At 40.7% G+C, this 26,049-nt stretch overlaps 1 protein-coding gene across 2 annotated transcripts in view; it reads left to right on the top strand.

Moving 5' to 3' along the window:
* LOC126481310 (putative glycerol kinase 5) overlaps window positions 1-26,049 on the top strand; it is a 380,514-nt gene that overhangs the window by 272,456 nt on the left and 82,009 nt on the right. For both annotated transcript variants that reach the window (XM_050104967.1, XM_050104966.1), the window contains one exon: window positions 23,647-23,773. In XM_050104967.1, the coding sequence (XP_049960924.1) occupies window positions 23,647-23,773 (127 nt within the window). The remainder of the gene's footprint in view (window positions 1-23,646; window positions 23,774-26,049) is intronic.

Raw genomic sequence — 26,049 nt, 5'->3', positions numbered from 1 at the left:
TGGGGCGTGAGCGGAAGACGGCCTAACGGTGTGCGGGACCGTAGCCCAGCTTCATGGAGACGGTTGCGAATGGTCCTCGCCGATACCACAGGGGCAACAGTGTCCCTAATTTGCTGGGAAGTGGCGGTGCGGTCCCCTACGGCACTGCGTAGGATCCTACGGTCTTGGCGTGCATCCGTGCGTCGCTGCGGTCCGGTCCCAGGTCGACGGGCACGTGCACCTTCCGCCGACCACTGGCGACAACATCGATGTACTGTGGAGACATCACGCCCCACGTGTTGAGCAATTCGGCGGTACGTCCACCCGGCCTCCCGCATGCCCTCTATACGCCCTCGCTCAAAGTCCGTCAACTGCACATACGGTTCACGTCCACGCTGTCGCGGCATGCTACCAGTGTTAAAGACTGCGATGGAGCTCCGTATGCCACGGCAAACTGGCTGACACTGACGGCGGCGGTGCACAAATGCTGCGCAGCTAGCGCCATTCGACGGCCAACACCGCGGTTCCTGGTGTGTCCGCTGTGCCGTGCGTGTGATCATTGCTTGTACAGCCCTCTCGCAGTGTCCGGAGCAAGTATGGTGGGTCTGACACACCGGTGTCAATGTGTTCTTTTTTCCATTTCCAGGAGTGTATATGCTCCACATCCTCGGCGAAGATTGTGTTTCGGAATTTAGTGAGCAGCCCCTACTGTTCGGCGCGTCGTCTGTCTGTGTCCCACACAGACGAACAATACCTTAAGACTGGACGAACTAACGTATTGTAAGCAATTTCCTTTGTTGAAGGACTGCATCGCATCGGGATTCTACCAATAAACCGCAATCTAGAGTTCACCTTACTCGTTACTTGTGTAATCTGATCATTCCATTTGAGATCATTTCGAATAGTCACACCCAGATACTTGACTGATGTTACCGCTTCCAAAGACTGATCATTTATTTTGTACTCATGCATTAATGATAATTTTCGCCTTGTTATACGCAGTAGGTTACACTCACTAATATTGAGAGATAATTGCCAGTCATTACACCACGCATTTATTTTTCTCAACTCCTCATTGATCTGTTCACAACTTTCGTGTGATACTACTTTCCTGTAGGAAGTTGACGTGACGAGTAAACCAGGAACATCTTATACTCACTATTCTAATGTAGACATCGTTATTATAATTAGCTATTGAACATTCGCTGTTGGCAATAGATCTCTTCCAGAGTCTCCCATGCATTATTAGGCACATTCACGCTAGCACTCTGCACCACTGCGAGTTTTCGCTCTTGCTACGTGTATCACGGGCTCTGGGAACAGCAAAAGTCAGCGCTAGACGTGTCATACAGCAACAGGTGTGTCGTCCGAAGGACCATGTAGCACATAGTGGGCCAAAGCTCAACCTGTCAGTGATAGCGATGTCGTAAATTAAAGACAGCAGCTGCAGTTTGATTTGGAACGAGCAAGTCAGTGTTCTTGGTGACTAATTCAAGATAAGGAAACTAAAGAAATGCATCGGAAGTGCTAATGAAATCTGTTTGACATTGAATGGAGACAATGATTAATGGCACCTTAACTACAGTTTTGCTACTAGCTCTCGGAGTGAACATGTAGCGAAGTGCGTCGTACAGCCTTGGTAGTAATCGCAGTACAGGGGGTTGCCATGCCGATCATCATCCCCCCGTCCCCCTCCCCACAAGTGATTCTGTGAGTGAGATTTGGAGTCAGTTAATGTAGTTCTGTATGTGAACTCATTATTCGATGACGGTTTAGCTGTTTTAACCACACTCATTCCCACTAACTTTCGTATAGGCACTGATAACGTTGCCATTGAACGGCCATAAACTAAGCAAAAAAAGTAGTGAAAGCGTTGTACATTTACATGTACATCTACATCAGACTCCGCAAGCCAACTAATGGTGTGTGGCGGAGGCTACTTTCGGTACCACTATCTGATCCCTCCAACCCTGTTCCACTCGCGAATAGTGCGTGGGAAGAATGATTGTACTGGCTCTAATTTCTCGATTTTTCTCCTCGTGGTCAATACGCAAGATGTATGTGGGGGGGAAGTAATATGTTGTCTGGCTCCTCCTGAAAAGTGCTGTCCCGAAATTTCAATAGTAAGTCTCTCTGTGGAGCACAACGCCTCTCTTGTAACATCTGCCAGTGGAGTTTGTTTAGCATCTCCGTAACGCTCTCTCGCCAGCTAAACGATCCCGTGACGAAACGCGCCGCTCTTCGTTGGATCTTTCCTATCTCCTCTGTCAGTCCTACTTGATAGGGATCCCAGACAGATGAACAATAATCAAGAATCGGGCGAACAAGCGCCTTATAACCCACTTCTTTCGTGGATGAGCTACATTTTCCGTAAGATTCTTCCGATGAATCTGAGTCTGGTGTCTGCTTTTCCCACTACCTGCTTTATATGGTCATTCCACTTAAGGTCGCTCTGAATAGTTACGCCTAGATATTTTACGGCAGACGCTGTCTCCAGCTGTTTGTCATCAATAGTGTAGCTGTACAATAGTTGATATCTTTTACTATGTATGCGCAATATGTCACATTTATTTACGTTCAGGGTCAACTGCCAGAGTCTGCACCATTCATCAATTCTCTGCAGGTCGTTCTAGAAATTCTTACTATCTTCTGGCGTTGCTACTTTGGTATAAACGACTGCATCATCTGCGAATAGCCTTAAAAAGCATCCGACGCTTTCTACTAGATCATTTATATATATTGTAAACAGCAACGGTCCTATCACACTTCCCTGTGGCACTCCGGATATTACCTTTGCATCTGTCGATTTAGTTACGTTAAGAGCAACGTGTTGAGCTCTGTCTGCAACGAAGTCTTGAATCCAATCGCAGGCCTGTAAGCTCGTATTTTTTTCATTAAACGGCAGTGCGGGACAGTGTCAAATGCCTTACTGAAATCAAACCTGTGGGCCGTTGTCCATCGCACTGTGGATCTGATGGAGGAGTAGGGCGAGCTGAGTTTCGCAGGATCTCTGTTTGCGGAATCCATGTTGATTTTTATAGAGGAGATGTTCATTTTCCAAGAACGTCATAATTCTTGAGCAAAAAACATGTCCCATAATTCTACAACAGATTGACGACAATGATATAGGTCTATAATTGTGTGGCTCTGTCTTACGGCCTTTCTTAAAACCGGGAATGACCTGCGCTTCTTTCCAGTCGTTAGGTACCTTTCATTGCTCAAGCGATTTACAATAAACTGCTACGAGAAGGGAAGCAAGTTCTTTCGCACAATCTTTACAGAATCTTATAGGTATCTCATCTGGTCCTGAAGCCTTTGCACTACTAAGCGATTGTAGCTGCTTTTCTATTCCGCTATCGGTTATATCAATATGTGCCATTTCGACGTTCGCACGACGATTGAAAGGAGGGACAGTGTTACGATCTTCCGTGGTGAAACAACTTCGGAAGACCGAATTCAGTATTTCGGCCTAATCTCTGTTATCTTCCGTTTCGGTGCCGGTTTATGAATAGATTATTTTGACCCACTTACTGATTTTATATACTACCAAAATCTCTTAGGGTTTTTACTCAGGGCGATTGTCAATGTCTTACTTTCAAAATCATTGAACGCTTCTCTCATTGCTCTCCTTACGCTCGTTTTCGCTTCGTTCAGCTTTTATTTGTCAGCTAGGTTTTTACCTCTCTTGAATCTGAGATGAAGTGCTCTTTGTTTACGTAGCGCTTTCCTAGCACGGCTATTAAACCATGGTGGCTCTTTCTCATCCCTTAAAACCTTACTCGGAACATTCTTGTCTAGTGCATATTAAACGATGCCTTTGAATTTTTTTCCATTTGTTCTCCACAACTTCGTCTTCATCACCGAATATTTGATGCTGATTGCTGAGATCCTATCACCCCTCCTGAGCAAATATATCTTCCTACATTTCTTGACATTCCTTGTAGGACCCGTCGTCATAGATGATGTCACAGCCTTATGATCACTGATACCTTCCTCTACGTTAACCGATTCGATAAGTTCAGGTCTGTTTGTTTCCGGGAGGTCTAAGACGTTACCCTCACGAGTTGGTTCTCTATCTATCTGCTGTTGGTTCTCTATCTATCTGCTCAAGGTAATTTTCGGATAAGACCTCCAGAATAATACCACACGATTCCCTGTCGCTGGCACCAGTTTTGACGGCATAACACTCTCAGTCTATACCTGTCAAGTTGAAGTTACCCCCTATTACAGCGGCAAGGTCAGGAAGATTACTAATGATATTCTGAAAGCTCTGTCTGAAGCGCTCTACAACTACAGATCCTGACCCATGTGGTCTATAAAAGCATCCGATCACCTTTTTTGACCATTCTTTGATACTCAATTTCACCCAGATTAATTCACATTCGGAATCTGTGGTAACCTCGCTAGTTTTTATGTAACTTTTTACTGCAATAAACCCGCCGCCACCATTGGCGACTAACCTAACCTTACGATAAGCATTCCAGTCTGAACTTAGGATTTCGTTGTCATTGACGTCTGGCTTCAACTAGCTTTCTGTTCCCAATATAACCTTCAGTAAGCGATACTAATTCTGGGACCTTTACTTGGATGCTTCTACGGTTTACTAAAATCATATTAACCTTTTCTATCTCTGATCTGCGAAGACCAAGATTCTCCTAGGTCGCTGCGGCTGATTTAACAGGCAAATCGCCTTTGCTCCCAAGGGAGGGGTACTCTAACCTAAAAAAGCCCCATGTGCACGGCACACGTACTCCGCTACCCTAGTAGGCGCTTCCTGCGTGTAGCGCACGCCTGACCTATTAAGGGGAATCTTACAGTACTGCACCCGATAGCGGAGGTCGTGAAATTCGCATCCGGTACCGTCACAGAGCCGTCTGAACCCCCCTTGTTTAGACCTTCCATTCTACTCCAAACCAGAGGACCGCGATCAACCCTGGATACGATGTTACAAATAGACAGCTTAGCCTGCATCCCGCGTGTATTGCTAGTTGCCCTCGCCAAATCAGCCAGCCGCCGAAAGGAGCCGAGAATGGCCTCAGAACCCAAGCGGAAGGCGTCATTCGTGCTGACATGTGCCACTACACGCAGCTGGTTGCACCCTGTGCGCTCGACAGCCGCCGGCAGGGCCTCCTCCACATCACGGATGAGACCTCCCAGCAAAAATACTGAATGCACACTGGAATTCTTTCTCGCCATGCCTGCTATCTCCCTGAGGGGCTCCATCACCTTCCTAACATTGGCGCTCCCAGTGACAAGCATACCCGCTCTCTGTACTTGTCCGGACTGGGCAGGAAAATCGACTGCTAGCCCAACACGAAAGGTCTCCCGTGCTGGCTTAGAGTTATCAACAACACTGGGAAGCACCTCGTACCTTCCACCTTCCGCCCAGTGACACGCGAACCCACCACTGTCTGCCACCCACTTTGGACTGAGGACGGACCGGTCAGACGTTGCGCACCGGAAGCCGCAGCAACGTCCGGGTCACCAGGGTATTCCAGTGGCACAAAAGGCGTTGCAGGTCTCGTCACTGGCACCCCGACATCACCGCAACTTCGAGCATTAGCTAGAAGCTTGTCGACGGTAGCCAACGCAGCTTCCAGCTGTTTACGGACAGCAGCAAACTCTCCTTGTGTCCACTCACAACAAGCTCAGTCCCTGGCCGGACTTGTGTTCTTACATATAATACAGAGCTATTACAAATGATTGAAGCGATTTCATAAATTCACTATAGCTCCATTCATTGACATATGATCACGACACACTACAGATACGTTGAAAAACTCATAAAGTTTTGATCGGCTGAAGCCGCACTTCAGGTTTCTGCCGCCAGAGCGCTCGAGAGCGCAGTGAGACAAAATGGCGACAGGAGCCGAGAAAGCGTATGTCGTGCTTGAAATGCACTCACATCAGTCAGTCATAACAGTGCAACGACACTTCAGGACGAAGTTCAACAAAGATCCACCAACTGCTAACTCCATTCGGCGATGGTATGCGCAGTTTAAAGCTTCTGGATGCCTCTGTAAGGGGAAATCAACGGGTCGGCCTGCAGTGAGCGAAGAAACGGTTGAACGCGTGCGGGCAAGTTTCACGCGTAGCCCGCAGAAGTCGACGAATAAAGCAAGCAGGGAGCTAAACGTACCACAGCCGACGGTTTGGAAAATCTTACGGAAAAGGTTAAAGCAGAAGCCTTACCGTTTACAATTGCTGCAAGCCCTGACACCCGACAACAAAGTCAAACGCTTTGAATTTTCGGCGCGGTTGCAACAGCTCATTGAAGAGGATGCGTTCAGTGCGAAACTTGTTTTCAGTGATGAAGCAACATTTTTTCTTATTGGTGAAGTGAACAGACACAATGTGCGAATCTGGGCGGTAGAGAATCCTTACGCATTCGTGCAGCAAATTCGCAATTCACCAAATGTTAACGTGTTTTGTGCAATCTCACGGTTTAAAGTTTACAGCCCCTTTTTCTTCTGCGAAAAAAACGTTACAGGACACGTGTATCTGGACATGTTGGAAAATTGGCTCATGCCACAACTGGAGACCGACAGCGCCGACTTCATCTTTCAACAGGATGGTGCTCCACCGCACTTCCATCATGATGTTCGGCATTTCTTAAACAGGAGATTGGAAAACCGATGGATCGGTCGTGGTGGAGATCGTGATCAGCAATTCATGTCATGGCCTCCACGCTCTCCCGACTTAACCCCATGCGATTTCTTTCTGTGGGGTTATGTAAAAGATTCAGTGTTTAATCCTCCTCTACCAAGAAACGTGCCAGAACTGCGAGCTCGCATCAACGATGCTTTCGAACTCATTGATGGGGACATGCTGCGCCGAGTGTGGGAGGAACTTGATTATCGGCTTGATGTCTGCCGAATCATTAAAGGGGCACATATCGAACATTTGTGAATGCCTAAAAAAACTTTTTGAGTTTTTGCATGTGTGTGCAAAGCATTGTGAAAATATCTCAAATAATAAAGTTATTGTAGAGCTGTGAAATCGCTTGAATCATTTGTAATAATCCTGTATGTGTTGTCAACGATCTACCTGAGAGGGTTTGACAGTCCACAGATTGGACCGATAAACCACAAGAAATTGCATGAATCAATGTGGAAAGAATCTGCCCCCTCATTCACACACACACACACACACACACACACACACACACACACACACACACACACACAAGAAGATGTAAAAGAAAAAATGACTTGCTTGAGCGTAGGCATAAATGACTGATTGAAACAACATTCCTCACTTTTACATGCCCACATAGCCTAGTCTGCAGACCTGTGTTCAGTGAAACATTCATAGTAATGACTACACTCTTAGATTTTATATAGTGCAACTTTTGATGTCAGCGTTATGAGAATTTGTTGCTGTTATACACTGCTGGCGACGCAAAATCCAACACCCCAAAGGATGCATCCAAATCAGCAGAAATTTGCGGCATACTTTTGCGGCGACGAGAGGTGCACTTGATTAGTATTTCGTTGCAGGCGCACATCACAGGCGCCAATAGCGCCACCTGCAGTCGCTATATAAAGTGGGAAAAACGACCGTGTGGACGTACTGGAATTGTTCTTTCGTGCAATTGTTTTGCGTCAACAGCTTCAGTGTGTCTTGTAGAAGACAGTGAGCACGTGTCAGAGTTTGACCATTCAACGTGCAGGAGTGTCGACTGTCTGAAACATGTCCATTGCTGTATTTACCATTGAGTGAATGCCACAGGTGTTTGCACTGGCAGTGGTGGGATAAATGGTGGACACAGACAACAAAATAGAACAAAATTGTTTCTGCTGATGAATCCCAATCCTGCCTGCACTACCACAATCACTGGATTATAGTCTGAAGACACTGTAGTGAGAGACTGTTGAACTGTTGCCTTCTGCACCGCGATAGTGGTCCTGCTGTTGGTATTGTGGTTTGGGTTGCTGCTGGATTCCACTCCTGCACCACCTATTATGCATTGTCAGTGCACTAACCAGCCATTGTTACATCTCTGAAATGTTGGAGCCTATTGTCCTCCCATACCTTCAGAGCTTGACAGTGGCCGCATTGCAACAGGATACTGTGTGACCACATGTGGCATGCAATGTTCAAGACTTCTTCATTGCCCATTAGATGGCATTGCTGCCTTGACCTCCCTGTTCTCCCGATCACCTATCAAAAATGGCTGGTCGATGATTGCGGAACAACGGGCTGGGATACATCACCTGCTGTCATACAATATTAACTATTGCAACTTGTGGAAGCAGCATGGATTGCAGTACCTCAATAATTCATCTAGAGCATCTTTGATTCAGTGACAAGGCATGTAGCAGCGTTAATAGCTAACAATAGCGACAACACTCAGTACTGATTTCATCATCTTCCTCTCTTCATTTGGGGCTGTATTTTGAATTACTTTATCTCCCAAATCAGTTTGTCTGTGATGTGTCCGTCATCCCTGGTGTTGCATTTTGGATGGCCAGCAGTGTAGTTATCAAAATATTGCACGACACATGTACTTCTAAAATATTATGATGAACACTTTCCAAAAATTGTTATTCTCTGAATTCAGTTTCTTAGAAATTACACTAAAGTCATGTATTCAGCACTGGTGTAAACAAATTATTAGTGATCTGATGGAATTACAGTTTCATGAAGATCTTTTGAGTCTCAGTTTATCTTTGATAGGGATAGAGGCTGAGGTAACGAATTAAAATTTGTACCAAAGTCAGGACTTGGACCCAGGTCTCCCACTTGCTAGGCACATCCCTGGCATTGTGGATAACATAACTACATGGACTATCCTCCCTAATGGAAACTTCAATTCACATCTCAGCCCAAGATCGGTTGTATCAGCTGTATTAGCTGTAATGCTGGGGTGGTTTAGTATATAGCACATCTACCTAGTAGGCAGGAGACTCGGCTTCAATTACCAGCCTTGGCTTAAATTTTAATTCATTACTTTGGCGTCTATGCTTATCAAAAATTATTATTATTATTATTATTATTATTATTATTATATGTGACAAGTTGAATTTTGGGTGTTGAGGACTGAGGGGGGAGGTGTAGAATAACAAACCATGACCCCTCAAGACCCAGATTCTAGAGCTGCACCTGCCTGCCTGAAAGTGAACAATCTGTATTTGATTGTCAGCTAGTTGAATCAGTATTAGTGGCTAGTTCTGGTGCCCACTAATGAGAGTAGCAGTTTAGCTTCAAAATTTCAGCCACCACCGAGAATGAACAGTGGCTGATACAACAAGGGAATAGGGCTATGCACAGTGACCAACTGGAGCATTGCAGCTGTCAGTCATCACAAAAATGATAACTGAAGCTGTAAGTTTGCTCCATGGTGGAGTAGTAGATGTTGAAATGACTTACATTCACAGAGTGTTGAAACCGCCTTGACTAAATTAAGACTCAGCAAGGAAGAAGTACGCAACAGCACAGAAAAATACTTGGCAGTGCAAATGTATCAACTAAGCAAGATGTACAAAATGTTAAGACAATATTGGAACTAGGACACAAAATAAACAGTGCACTAGATTACAGCACATAGAATTAGAGTTCGATCAGACACAGTATCTGCAAGATCAACTTCTATAAGATGACAGATATTCGATCACACTTATCCTTGTAAATGGAAGAGTGTCAAATATTGGCAACATCCACCTCATAACTATAGGAAAATTGTGGCATCAAGAAATATCTGGGTTACTTGGTCAGACAGTCAACACAAAATTGACAGGAAAAAAGTTGCAACCATTGCAGTGACAGCAGCTGACTGCATAATGTTGGCAACTGGAGGACAGAAAACTCAAAGTCTTCATTCAAATTTCCATTGTCAAGATCTTATTCATGGAGTGGAGAGTGATGAATTGGTAGAACAACTTTTGTTAAAAGTTCTAGGTTCCATATCCTGTCAAAGTCATTAGAGAGAGAGAGAGAGTGAGTGAGTGAGTGAGTGAGTGAGTGAGTGAGTGAGTGAGTGTGTGTGTGTGTGTGTGTGTAAAAAACCGCTACACCACGAAGATGATGTGCTACATTCGTGAAATTCAACTGACAGAAAGAGGATGCTGTGATATGCAAATGATTAGCTTTTCAGAGCATTCACGCAATGTTGGCACCGGTGGCGACACCTACAACATGCTGACATGAGGAAAGTTTCCAACCGATTTCTCATATGCAAAGAGCAGTTGACCGGCGTAGCCTGGTGAAACGTTGTTGTGATGCCTCGTCTAAGGAGGAGAAATACGTACCATCATGTTTCCGACTTTGATAAAGGTCAGATTGTAGCCTATTGTGATTGCGGTTTATCGTATCGCGACATTACTGCCCGCGTTGGTCGAGATCCAATGACTGTCACCAGAATATGGAATCAGTGGGTTCAGGAGGGTAGTACGGAATGCCGTGCTGCATCCCAATGGCCTTGTATCACTAGCAGTCAAGACGACAGGCATCTTATCCGCATGGCAGTAACGGATCCTGCATCCACGTGTCAATCCCTGAGTCAACAGATGGGGATGTTTGCAAGACAACAACCATCTGCATGAACAGTTTGATGATATTTGCAGCAGCATGGACTATCAGCTCGGAGACCATGGCTGTGGTTGCCCTTGACGCCGCATCACAGACAGGAGCACCTATGATGGTGTCCTTAACGACGAACCTGGGTGCATGAATGGCAAAACATCATTTTTTTGGATGAATCCAGCTTCTGTTTACAGCATTATAATGGTCGCATCCATATTTGGCGACATCGTGGTGAACGCACAATGGAAGCGTGTATTCGTCATCGCCATACTGGCGTATCCCCCCTGTGTGATGGTATGGGGTGCCATTGGTTACACGCCTCGGTCACCTCTTGTTCGCATTAACGGCACTTTAAACAGTGGATGTTACATTTCATATGTGTTACGACTCGTGGCTCTACCCTTCATTCAATCCCTGCGAAACCCTACATTTCAGCAGGATAATGCACGACCGCATGTTGTAGGTCCTGTAGGGGCCTTTCTGGCTACAGAAAATGTTCGACTGCTGCCCTGGCCAGCACATTCTCCAGATCCCTCACCAATTGAAAACATCTGGTCAATGATGGCCGAGCAACTGGCTCTTCACAATACGCCAGTCACTACTCATGATGAACTGTGGTATCGTGTTGAAGCTGCAGGCGCAGCTGTACCTGTACACGCCATCCAAGCTCCATTTGACTCAATGCCCAGGCATATCAAGGCCATTATTACGGTCAGACGTGGTTGTTCTGGGTAATGATTTCTCGGGATCTATGCACCAAAATTGCGTGAAAATGTAATCACATGTCAGTTCTAGTATAATATATTTGTCCAATGAATACCCGTTTATCATCTGCATTTAGCAATTTTAATGGCCAGTAGTGTATGTATTCTGATATTTTATGGAAAATAACTTCCTTACTAGCTCTGTCAGCATGGGAACATTTTGCAGTGCATCATATGTGTTATCAGTTAGAATCTACTATAACAGTCTGAAGTTCGGACATATAAGCAAACAGTACATGGTTTGCCATGTAAGGCAATCCCCACTTGTACACCTGTGCAGCTCTGACCCAATATACTGCACCAGATGTGGACAGACACACTTGGCAACAACCAAGAAACTATGTGCAGGGTATGAACGACACTGACAAATACATGAATTCACTGCGTTACACAACATGTCAGAGATGCTTCTGAAGCTGTTCAGAGAAAAATCATATGCACAAGCAGTCAGAATACATTGTCATCAACTGTGTATGCCTATGGAAGGCTCACCTGTGTAAACAGATACCTATTACTCATGGAATGCATGAGATTTACCACGATGACCTGTAGAAAACACCTGTACAGTAAAATTCCTACTCACACCCAAACTGCATTGAACATACAGCCATTGCATCAGCTTTGGAATTTCATACAATAATTACATATTTTCTTGAGAATGAATTATGACTTCAGTGAAGTGGAATTGCAAATCACCAGAATGGTTGCAGATATACACCCATGGCTCAATACAAAAATGATCCTGGTGGCCTAAGTTGTACTGCAATAGACATCAATCATTACCACACCCAAGAAAGTAAATGAGAGAACCAGTACCACCAGGTACTAATGTTGAACATCTGGATGACCTCATTCCATGAATTTTTGAACGAATGAAGGGAGGCAAAACATTGAGTATTTGCTATCTGAAATAACTTCCAGAAGAAAGGTTAAGTCAGTGCTACTCATCCATACCTCCTTTGTCAGTAAAATTATCAGGGAATACAGTGTTACAGTGGAATGCAAGGTTCACAAAGGGCAATAAAATCTCTCTTACGGTTCCTGCTCAACCCAAATCTATTCCGCAATTTATAATTAGTGAATCCTTGATATTGCCAAAAGCTAATTTCTCATTTCCCAGTTACCAAGTTGTCCAAGCAGACAAAAACAGATGGTTTTGGAGGACCTGCTGCTTATTTGCAGGGGTATCACATGCATTTATGTTAATATAAATAACATACCAGGAGGACTGAGGCATGTGCAATTCAAATTGATACTTTCCTGGAAATGTTATCTCTTAGGTCACTCAACAAGGCACCAAACACAGAATCACTATGAATGATAATACATCAGACATCAGCTACAAAACTTCAAAGCCCCTTATCCAGCATGGGATTCCAGGCACAGCAGTAGATTTGTAGATTATTCATGGAACTAATGGCTCAAGAAAATCTCTTACTTCTGAATGATTAAACCCCCTCTCACATTAGTCTGCCTCAGCAATGCCAGTCGGCATCAGACTCATTGATGAGATCAGTCAGTGGAATGTACAACAGGACACTCTTAACTGTGATCATTTTCCAATCATAATCCCTCTCACACCTGTTTAAAGCATCCTTTCAGCCATGTACCCATATACCAATGGAATGTCAGAAAGACAAATTGGAAGAAATATAATCTGACACTGAAAACAGTGGGGACTTAAGAAGTAACTACAATGATTGCCTTGAGGCTGTAGAAAATGAGGTGAAAAAACAATCACAGAACATACCATAGTTAGACCATTACAGCAATTACCTTGCCTTTGGTGGTTTGTGGAATGTCAAAACACAGTGACTGCATGAAAGATTGCCATTAGGCACTAAATGAAGAAAAATGTTAACACTAGAAAATTACTTACATCTGAAACACATAGTTGCAAAATGAAAACCACTGTTGAAAAATAAGAAGAAAAGTAAAGGTTGGGAAGAATATTGCTCTAAACTAACCAAAGATACACGAGGGGTGAACTATGGCCTAAAATCAATTGCTACCACAACAAGAATGCGACTAAATGAAGGGAGCTGATAGGGATGGGTGTCTTGGAGGATATCTTACAAAAACTAACTCCATCGTCAGAAAATTTTGAGCTCCCCCCACTGCAAGGATAACAAAGTTCATAAGTTATTGCAACCCTTTGGTATGTCACAAATGGAGAGAAAAGCCTTGTTAGTGGCAGGTAACACAACACCAAACCCTGATGATTTACAATATACCTTGATGACAGACTTGTTCATGGCAGGAAAACATCATTTTCTCAACATTCTGAACCAACAAATCAATTGTCATAAACTGAAGCTGTCAAGATTAATACCCTTTAAAAAGCAGTAAGCCTATAGAATAAATTTGAGTCATACTGCCAAATCATATTGCTGCCCTGTACATATAAAATTTTGGAGGGATGAGTTGTTGTTGGTTTAATATTTAGGAGTAGAATAAGATTAAGATATACATTTCGGTTACAGAGGGGTGTCAATGTAGTACTTATTTTAAAAGAAAAAACAACCAGTTTTCCCAATCACTGTATTTAGATACACTTTTAAAGGTCTTACCAAGAGTACAATGAACTGCAACTAATGTTTGTGGGGGAGAGAGGGGATCATCAAATGATATGTCACTTGTGTGGAAAAATGTTCTCGAAATGGCCCTGTCAGTGGATTCAAGAGGATCATACTCAACAGCATGCAGCATCTCACTGACCACACATGGATAAGTCCGAGAGGACTGGTATATTGTTTCTTGGGAGTGCCAAGTCTTCCGTCCACATCAAGTACCTGGAATCAGGAAGTGGACTTGTTTACAACAAGACAAGGATCCACATGGGCAATGTGACAATGTCTGAAGCACCACAGACTGTCAGCACAACAAAAATTATTGCGACTTGTCTTCCAGTGTCATCAGAGAGAGGCATGCTGACAATGGTACAGCCAGTCACAACACTGCACACAGGAGTGATACCACATATCTTTTCTGATGAATCCCTATTCTGCATACATCATCAGGATGAATATACCCATTTATGAGGCTCCAAGAAGAATGAAATCTGCCAATTTGCATTTACCATCATAACTTGGGCTCAGCATATAAGTGATGGTGTATGGTGCCATTGGGTACACAATGTTTTCACCTCTGGTTCACATGGCTGGTAACTTGGACAGCAGGAATTACAGTTCTGACATTTAATGTGGTGGCTGTCCCCTATATTGGAGGTCTCCATGACATTATCTTCCAACAAGATAATGTGAGTCTGCATGTTGCTTCTGCTGTCCTGACCTGTCTTGGTACAAGGGTGTTCTACAGTTACCCTGGCCAGCATGTTCTCGAAGTTTCTCATCCAATGAAAACATATGAACATGGACTGCTGAAAAGTTAGCATTCCACCACCTGCCAGCCACTCTGATTGATGAAGAAATGAAGCTGCATGGAGTGAGTTACCCATATTTCTCATCCAGTCTCACTTTGACTTGATGCCCAGCTGAGGTAGAGTCACTGTTGCTGCCAGAGGTGACAGTTTGCATTACTAAATTTTGTACCTTGTGTATCATTCTTCCTTATGTACTATATGCACAGTAATTAAAATTTCATTATCTTTTCTGGTGTTGCAATTTCAATTTTCAGCAATGTATTACCTTTGAGATGTAGCAGATTGCATCACTTCACTTGCTCTAATTCTGCTTCTTAAATAAATGAGTATTATTTTTGTTTTCCAGCGTACACATAATGTGTACCTAAAATTGTTAAATCTCTACTTAAGCTATATTTTATGAAACTTTAGTATTAACATATAAATGTTTTCAGTGTATTGCTTCTTGCAGCTCTCAAATGTTGAAGAAAAGACATCTCTAAATGTTTATCACCAAAGCTGCTATTTATTTACTGGCTGACTAGTTTCGGGCTGTCCCCATTTTTACAAGCCCATCTCTTACAAAGAACAAAATTTTTTGTGAATAGATGTGTCAAATGTGGAATATTAAGGTACTGATGATAATATGGTTCACAGGGTAAGTACTTATGTATTCTGTATTTAGGATGTGTTTGGAGTGGACAGTTCTATTAATGTCATCACAATTAAATGTTACTCAGGTCTGCATTAAAAGATGTCACAATTGTATTTAAACCTTATTATACTATATTATGTTAATGGTCATGATTTTGACAGATGTTTATACAAAGAATTTTATGATAAGGCCTTATATAATCTCTGATGTATTCAGTTTACTGTGTGATGTGTTATCACCACTCAATGTCTTCAGTATGAGAGACAGTGTTCCATCACATCACAGTTGTATAAAAAAAAATTCATTTCCTTTTCAGCACTGTGTAATAGGAAACATATTGTTTCATTTGTGTGTCAATGGGATCCACATACCATAGTATTGTTATGTTCTTATGTGAATGACTATGAAACATGAATGAAACAATATTTTCCTGTTAAACAGTCTTGAAAGGGAAATGGAAAATGTATTATACTACTGTGATGTGATGAAACACTGTCTCTCACTCTGAATATAGTCAATGATATTAGTACATCATGAAGTAAACTGAATGCATCAGAAATTATATAAGAGCTTACAATAAAAATTATTCACATCAACATCTGTCAAAATTATTATGGCACCTACATTAAATAAGAGAGCATGAGACACCAGGTAATCCAGTGAGTACAAATTCTCCATTACATATAATATATAGTTGTCACTTGTATCACATCATTCTGGATAATGAAGGTACCACAATTAAGAGAAATGTATATTATGCATATCAGTTAACATAATACCAGAAAGTATAAGGCCTATCAATTGATGATGCTATTTGCTTTTTCACTGATCATTTCTCGAATCTCTTAACATAAAATTGGCACCAATTGGAATCCTTTGTGACCTATCCAAAGCTTTTGACTGTGTCAACCATGAAGTTCTGTTAAATAAAGGAGGCTACTATGGGTTAAGTGGAATAATGGGAACATGGATTAAATCCTACCTTACAGATAGGAAACAAAGGGTAATAATTTCTGACAGTAGTGGAATCCCAGCTTTATCCTAGTGGGGCACAATCAACACTGGAGTGCCTCAAGGTTTAGTACTGGGACCCATACTGTTTCTTATATTTACACACACCAAAAAAAGTTTTGCATCACCTAGGTTCCGAGAGTTCCGGAACTTGTACAGAAAATTGGAACAGAGATCACCATAAACATCGTTTCCGCCCTTTTTATTGCCCATGAAAACCACACATTGCATGTTATACCACCATACAGCGAGACCTTCAGAGGTGGTGGTCCAGATTGCTGTACACATCAGTACCTCTAATATCCAGTAGCATGTCCTCTTGCATTGATGCATGTCTGTATTCATTGTGCATACTATCCACAACTTCATCAAGCCATTGTTGGTTCAGATTGTCCCACTCCTCAATGGCGATTTGTCGTAGATCCCTCAGAGTGGTTGGTGGATCATGTCGTCCATAAAGAGCCATTTTCAATCTCTCCTAGGCATGTTTGATAGGGCTCATGTCTGGAGAACATGCTGGCCACTCTAGTCAAACAATGTCATTATCCTGAAGGAAGTCATTTACAAGATTAATTAGATTAGATTTACTTTCATTCCAACTGATCCATAGTGAGGAGTTCCTCCAGGATGTAGAACATGCCAGAAAAACAATAATACATGACAAATATTTACAACTAAAAGAAATAAGCTAATGTACCATTTCACATGTTCCAAGTGGAATGATCATAATTTTTTTTAATGAACACTATATGAAAGAATCATTTTACAAACACTAATGCACTGAAATTAAAATAAAAAAGTTTTTTTTTTATTTATAAGGTAATAAACATGTAATAGAACTACTATAATACTTACTTACAATGAACACATTACTGCACTGAAATTGTGCAGAAGTTATATCGTACTTTCCTTTAGGCTTCTCTTAAACTGAATTTCATTGGTTGTTAAGCTTTTTATGGCTGCTGGGAAGTTATTGAAAAGCATAGTATGCCAGCTTTTTCGCATTGCAAACAGAGATTTGTTAAGACGCTTCAGCAGTTCTGTAGTTTGCTCCTCCCAGTTGAATTTATTATCGAGCTGTAATCCCAAGAATTTAACATTGTGCACTTCTTCTATCTGCTTGTCATCGTATGTCAGGCATATACTCATGGAACACCCCTTATATGTTGTGAACTGCATGTAGTGTGTTTTTCAAAGTTTAGTGACAAAGAATTGGCTAGGAACCAGTGATTAATGTCCACAAATATTTTATTAGTCGATCTTTCTAAGACTACACTTGATTTGCTATTTATTGCAATGTTTGTATCATTGGCAAACAAAACAAACTTGGCTTCTGGTAATGTTACTGATGAAAGGTCATTGATATACACAAGAAAAGGTAAGGGCCTAAAATGGAACCTTGTGGGACCCCACATGTAATTAGTTCCCAGTTGGATGATGACTGATAGCTTAATACATGTCTCTTTCCTAATAACGCCCTTTGTTTCCTGCCAGAGATATAAGATTTGAACCAATTTGCAGCACTTCCTGTTACACCATAATATTCTAATTTACTTAAAAGGATATTGTGATTTACACAGACAAATGCCTTTGGCTGATCACAAAATATACCAGTTTCTTGCAATTTTTTGTCTAACGAATTAAGCACATGTTCACTGTAAGTGTAGATAGCCTTCTCAATATAAGAACCCTTTAGAAATCCGAACTGCGACTTTGACGGTATGTTATTTAAGATAAGATGGTTATAAAGCCAATTGTACATTACTTTTTCTAAAATTTTTGAGAATGCTGGCAAAAGTGAAATTGGACAGAAATTTGATGTCATTTTTTTATCTCCCTTCTTAAATAGTGGCTTAACTTCAGCATATTTCAACAATTCAGGAAATATTCCACTGATAAACGACTGGTTACACAGATAGCTTAATATGTTACTTACTCAGAATCACATTCTTTAATTAACTCTTTTGATATTTCATCATACCCACTAGATGTCTTTGATTTTAAAGATTTTATGATGGACATTATTTTTGCTGGGGTAGTGAGGGTCAAATTCATATTATGGAAGTTACTTGAAATGTCTGGTCTGAGGTATTCCATAGCAGCATCAACAGAAACTGACAACGCCATATTTTCAGTAACAGTTATAAAATGTTTGTTAAAAAGTTCTGCAATGCTATACACATCTGTCACCAATGTATCATTTACTCTTAATGCTATTTGTCCCTCTTCATGTCTGGTTCTACTGGTCTCCTCCTTCACTATATTCCACATTGTCTTTATTTTCTTATCTGATATGACTATCTTTTCCTTGTAATATATTTGCTTTGATGTCCATTTTATAGTCTTTAATATTTTGCGGTATTTCTTGTAATGTGCTTTAGCATCAACATCAGAACTGTTTCGGATTGACAGATACAGTTTTATTTTTGTTTTACAAGATACCCCTATTCCTTGAGTAATCCATGGTTTCTTTGTGGACTTTGCTCTAACCTTCATTAGTTTTGGGGGAAAACAGTGTTCAAATAAGGTAAGCACTTTATTAGCAAAAGTGTTATATTTTTCATTCATGCCATGAGCACAGTAAACATCAGTCCAGTGAATGCCTCTGAGGAGTGCCCTAAAATAATCAATTTTTGGGTTATTGATTACCCTCTTGACCTCAGATTTAACAGATTTTATATCCTGTTCAATATTAACATTTAACAGAAGGAACTGCATGTCATGATCTGAGAGTGCAATGACTATTGGTTTTGTAATATAATTTTGTTCATTGGAGTTTTCTATAAAGGTATTATCAATGGCTGTTTGTGATCAATTGGTTACCCTAGTGGGGAACTTTACAGTGGGAATTAAGTTGAATGATAGTGTTACTAACTCAAAGAAGTTCTTATTGGGAGAGTCTTTAAGGAAATCTGCATTGAAATCACCAGCAAATACTATTTCTTTGTTTTTGGTAGTTAAATGGGCCAGTACAGCTTCAAGGTGGTTTATGAACAGATTAAAGTTACCTGCAGGTTCTCAGTATACACTTAATAGTATGAAGGATTTTTGTGAAATTCTACTTCTGTTGCAGATGCTTCCATATGCTGTACTCGGCAAAATTTGTGAATGTCTATGTTCTTAAATTTATGACAGTTTCTGATGAATGTGGCAACTCCTCCTTTCTCCATTTCTGCTTTACAAAAGTGAAATGCTAACCTAAACCCTGTAACACTTAAAAGTTCTATACCAGTGGTCACATGATGTTTGGAGAGGCAGATTGTCAGTTGGGTTTGAAGACTCTAACTCGTCTATGCAGACAATTAATTCATTAATTTTATTTCTCAGCCCTCAAACATTTTGATGCAATAAAGATAGCTGACATTTCACACTGACTGAGTTAATATTGGGTAGAATTGAAATATCTGACGACTGTTGAAAATTCTTAACCGATAGCTGTTTATGCCGATGTAATAAGCTAGAATTATGTTTTTTGGTTTCTTTCTCAAACTGAAGGCTTGTCTCACTCCTAACCTCTCTTAAAATTTGGTTTCTTTCTGTCCTCCCTACCCTAAAAAAACGGTCTTTTCTGAACCCTATAACCACTGGTATTTTATCACTCATGACAGTTACTCCCCCCCCCCACCCCCCCCCCCCCCACCCCCACCCCCCAACTTTCCTGCTATTTTCCCAGCCAGTTTACCCTTCCCTTCCCTTCCCTTTCCTGTTGAGGTGAAGGCCATGCCTAGTATAATCCCACCTATTGAGAGAATCAACAGGAACCACACCAATGTGTGACTGTGCACCCGACATAAGCAACCGATCCAACTCCAAATTAACTCTCTTGACGGAAGAGTTCAAATGAGGTCGGTCATGGCACCCAAGAACACATACAAACTCAACACTAATATGCTTCGATGCTGATGCAATCTTTGCCATGTCACACTCTATACTGTACCCAGGCTCTCTGTCAATACTATTACCTGTCCCACCCAGGAAAATCCACGCAAAGTGATCCTAAATCATCTGTCACCTGCTCCAGACAGGACTAGGTTTAAAAACATTGGTGACCTGGTATTCTGATCCTAGTTCATCCTGCAAAAGTTGACCAACACCTCTTGCATGGGAACCACCTAACAACAACACTTTCTTTCTCTTTACTGATTTCCCTACATTCTTACTTTTCAATTTGCTGCTGAACGTTTGTTGTGCCCCGTATACACCTGCAACTGCTTGAGGCTCTCCAGCTTCTAACTGAAGCAACAGGTCAAATATATTTTCCACATTCACCATGAAGATGTCAGACAAAGTACTAGGCCTGTTCCTCCTGTTTGGGTGGGTTTCGTGTCATATGTGAACAGTCAGAGGGACTGTGTCTGTGATACAATATCCACAGTCGACATCTGTCTTCAGGAGTTCTGGGAACCAGGGTGATGCAAAACTTTTTTTGATATGCGTATAAATGACCTCCCATACTACATGACATCATTGAGCAATTTCACCATATTTGCTGATGATAATTCTCTTCTAGTTGACAAAGCAACAGGAAACAACCGGGAAACATCTGTGAACAATGCATTCGATGACATTCTGAAATGGTTTAACTGTAATGGACTCTCTCTAAATATAAAAAAAAACCTCATTATGCACAGTTTCTCGTGGCACATAAAGAACTGGGGGATATAAATATAGAATGTAATGGACAACAAATAAAGAAGTAAAGCTGTGAGGATGGGGCATGAGTCGTGCTTGGGTAGCTCAGTTGGTAGAGCACTTGCCCGCGAAAGGCAGGGGTCCCGAGTTCAAGTCTTGGTCCGGCAAACAGTTTTAATCTGCCAGGAAGTTTCATATCAGCGCACACTCCGCTGCAGAGTGAAAATCTCATTCTGGAACAAATAAAGCAAGTCGACTCAGCTAAGTTTCTGGATGTTGTACATAGACTGCAAGCTAAATTGGTCCAACCATGTCCTAGATATAGAAAAATGGCTAAATTCTGCAACATTTGCCTTACGCAAAATTGCATCAACCACACATAAGGAAGCCATAAGAGCTGATTATTTTCAATGTTTCCAGCCACTTTTGGCTTACGGAATCATCTTTTGGGGCAACCAGCCCTTGGCAAAAAAAGTTTTTATTGCTCAGAAGTACATATGAGTGGTGTGCAACCAATGCACTTATGCAGGAGTCTCTTTAGGAAACTACAGGTATTTACAACGATATTTCAGCTCATATACTCCCTTGTATGTTTCATTAATAAAAACCACTCTCTCTTCAACACCAATAGTGAATATCGTGGTCACAACACAAGATCAAAAGATGAATTTGATAGTAACCAGTCAAACTATACCCTTGTACAGAAAGGAGTAAATTGTACACGCATCAAAATTTACAATGCTCTACCCAGTGTCATTAAGAGTCTTGCTTCTGAAACACCAAAGTTGAAGAGCAAACTGAAGTAATACCTAATACAAAAGTCATTCAATTAGTGAATTTTTTAGTACTTAGGAGCAAGTTTTTATCATACAACCAAGTTAGCCATGCAATGTAAGCATAAATGAAACTATTTGTTGCTGTAATGTTATATTGTTGCTCAAATACTTTGATATTGTTAATCTGACTGTGTACATATAAGTGTTAATTCTGATGTATGTAATATGTTTTTTATTTCTTCTAGTGCCCCATGTTGTTACAATGAGTTTTGTCATGAATTAACCATATTGTGTGCTGCTGTATTATTAACATTGTAAAAATACTGATTCGTTCCATATCCTTGCAACTCCATTGCTATCAGGATCAACAGAACTTGCAATAAAATAAAATAAAATAAAAATATCCAAAGTACAAATTATGTTAGTAGTTACCAAATGAAACATATTTTTCCTGATATCTTTATTGTATACACTAGACATATACACTAGTAACAAATTTTGTTCTCTGTAATAGGTGGCTTGTGAATATGGGCAAACCTAAAACTAGTCAGCTAGTAAGTAAATAGCAGCTTTGGCATTAAACATTTAAAAATGTTTAATTTCTCCAATTATTCAGTGTAGTTTACAAATGGCTGACAACAACAATATTATATTTAATTCATGTGGTAACATTTTATTTAAAGAAATGTTCATAAAGTGCGACAGCAGTAAACAGGGTACATATCAAGGGGCCACCCTGCTAAAATTGTTGGTTTTAAGATTGTCAGAGCTAATTTGAAGGCTCTTATTTTTTTCTTTGAAACAAAAGTTTTATTTTTTCCAAAACTTGAGATCTCAAATTATTTATATTCATATTTTTTTGTGTTCCAGAATTTTCCAAGCTTAAAATGTAATTCTTTCCAAAATCCATATTTAGAGTTTTGTACCCCTGATTATTTTTCTGTTTGCAAAAATGTAACTTTTACTTAAAAAAAAAAAAAAAACATGTCTGTTTGTTAATTATTCAACTTGTGAAATGTAATTTACCAGATAATTCTTGGTGAACTTTGGAATCCAAGTGTACATGAAAACGTCTTTTCTCATAAAATAAGACCTATTACTGTATCATTTTCTAATTGTACAGCTTTTGGTCAAACAAATCAACATAACTGCCTGTTATATTTTTCTGTCTCTCACCTTTTTTATCTTTCATGTTAATGTCTAAAATGTAATAAACCTGTATTTTACCATTTTGTAATTTCTGTGCTATGCATGTCTATAAATAGGAATCGTGCACAAAGCAGCAGTCAGTTTCTGGTAATTAAAATGATTACATCTATAGTGAGTCTGTATTATCAATTCTGTATTCAGAAAGCATACAGTGGTGTTCTAAGCCAATCATTACCACTTGGGAACATTGTGATGCTTCCCCTAGTTGGTACAGGATACTGATCCGCGTTACAACATTGATTTTCGTGCATATAAGAAAGTTGATTATACAAACCAAATTTAGCATTAATAAATAACTTATTAAGAGAATGAAAAGTAAATTCTGCCGTGTTGCATACATTTATTCATAAACTGTCCACCATATCCAGTAATTGCAGGAAAAAGATTGCAAAAGAAATTCCATGAGAATTATAAGACACATAACAAAAACTGGGTTGGTAATACTTCATTTCAGGTTCTGCAGTGAGTGATGTCACAAGCATGACTATAGTGGCCTTTGTGATTGATAGTAAGTTATTTTAAATTTAATTTCTTTCTCAAGTTTCTATCAACATGAACATTGCACATTTAATTACATAAACTCTGTTAGATTCTTAGTGATCTGTATCTAAATCAGTTTTACTCAGATTACACACGTCAGTTTTGATATGTATAACTGACACATAATTTTTACAGATTTAATCAAACATTTTCTGCTATTTAATTTTTATTTGGTATCACTCACCTGTTATACAGATTGCTGATCAGGCAGCATCAACATTTGGGTCATGCTGCTTTAGCAGAGGGGATGCAAAGGTTACTTTGGGTACTGGAACATTCCTTAATGTAAATACTGGACAAACACCACATGCATCTGTAGCAGGTAATATTATGAGCACACACATTATCTGCTGTTGCTGTTAACAATTCTGTTATAATAAATTTTTATACAGGTTGATTTCTTCCATTGTGTACAAACTATGAGAGGATACGGAACAAAAATTGTCTAATGAAGTTATGTCTGAATATACATGGTTTCCATACTAGAGACAATTTATTCAATCATACATTGTTACAGAGACTGCAGTCTAATACACACTGTACTACAAAGCCACAGCTATAGTATGTGTTGAAGATGGTTTCCATGTGCCTCAACACGTGTGTATGTGCTGTAGCATGTTCTGTCTCTCACATTCACATTGGCCAGGCTGCATCCGAACAATGTCAAAGGCAGCATGAATATGCTGCTCCAGTGTCTCATGTCTGGAATGGGCTCTGCATTCACAATACTTTTGAGATGACCCCATAACCAGAAATTGCACTTGTTGAGATCCAGTGAATGAATGAGCGGGCCATGCAACTGGACCCCCTCATCCAATCGATTGACCAGGGAAGACATAATTGAGATGCGTCCGGATGCTAACAGTGAAATGGGCTGGAGCACCATCATGTAGCAGCCACATAACCCTTCGAATCATCAATGGCACTTCTTCAAGCAGGAATCAAAGTCATCCACAAGGAACACCAATAGTTCCAGTCTGTTAGGCGACTTGGAAGGAAGACTGGCCCCAAAATACTACCGCCAGTTATCCCAGCCCACACACTCCTGCTGCACCAATGCTGATGATTCGCTGTCACCATACCATGGAGGTTCTGCATACTATCCCGTAGATGAATGTTATGAAAGTTGGAGATACCACTCAGCTATTAATAGGATGGATGACACAAATGCAAGAATCAAGGTTGCCTGGTGAAGAAACCAGAGAGAAAATTGCTCCTGATGTGGAAAGTCAGTCGCTAGTAAGCCCTGCACATGCTGCAAGTGATAAGGCTTGTAGCAATTGTCATGGAGAATATTCCACATAGTCCTCTGGCTTACTCTGTACTCATGGGCCAACTGCCTTGCACTGACATGGCAGCTGCCTTCCACATTGTTAATCACATTTTCATCCAAGTCAGGTGTCAGAACATTTTGGGTACATCCTTTATGGTTTCCTGCTTACTGAAATGACTCAGTCTCAGAGAAAAAGTGAAGCACTGTCACAAACAATGAATGCTGTGGTTGTTGTCAGCAGGGATAGGTCTCTTGATACAACCTTGCTGCCCGCCACCCATTGCCATTTGTCTTTCCATACATAAACACTATGTCGACAAGCTCTTGACTGGAATATGGAACCATTGTGTACAACACTGTATCACATCCATTACAAGGTGAGTCATGAGTCAGCAAGAGAAGTGAATCAAATACAACATTACCGATTACTATGGCAGAAGACAGTGTTAGGGCACGGCATATGACGAACAGTACCATCCTTTAGGAGGAAGTCATGTATACTGTAGCTGTGGCTGCATGGTACAGTGCATATTAGACTGCAGTCTCAGTAACAAAGTATGGTTGAATAAATAGTCTCTGCCATGGAACCTATGCAATTCTGAACATAAGCTCACTATAACTTTTTTGTTCTGTGTCCTCTCATTTGTCAAACCCTAGAGTTTGAACGCAGTGGAAAAATCACGCTGTATAATTAATTTTATGCTACTTCTGTGTCAGTTACATGGCAGGAACAAGGCCATGTATTTATGAATTCTATACCTAAGCAGTTTAGACAGTGATACTTTGCTCAAATGAACAGTTTTTACACTGGTTTCTGGATTTTAGGGACATGGTTGCTATTTAAATTTTGCTACCCTTCATTAAAAAATTTTGGAGACATTTTAACTGTAATGAAACATTCTATCATCTTATTTAGTGAAAACTATGATAATACTGCCCAGTAGAACAAGTATGAGACCTTTCCAATATATTCACACTAATCACAGTGCAAATATAAACATCCAAGGTGAAAAATTTACTGGTTCATGGTTATGTATAGGTGATGAAAGGAATTACCAGAATGAGTACCTGGCTCGAAATACAGAAATTGTGACTTGACTTCTGGAAATACTATATTATCTGCCAGCATTCCGATTTGAGCAAGTGATTATTTACACAGTGCGATAAGAAGCAGTGTTGTTGGCAACACATCTAGTTGATAAATGTATGTAAATTATTGATCTAAATGGAGGTCAAAATATAAACAGTAGCAACAGTGGAGCATGCTGTGGAATGTAACAGGAGGGCATTGGTGTCCTGTTCCCCTGCAGAAATTATGTGAACAA

Source organism: Schistocerca serialis, chromosome 5, assembly GCF_023864345.2.
Source record: "Schistocerca serialis cubense isolate TAMUIC-IGC-003099 chromosome 5, iqSchSeri2.2, whole genome shotgun sequence".
Taxonomy (NCBI): Eukaryota; Metazoa; Arthropoda; class Insecta; order Orthoptera; family Acrididae; genus Schistocerca; species Schistocerca serialis.
Note: the sequence above shows the minus strand (reverse complement) of the source record. Positions and strands in the feature narration are given on the sequence as shown.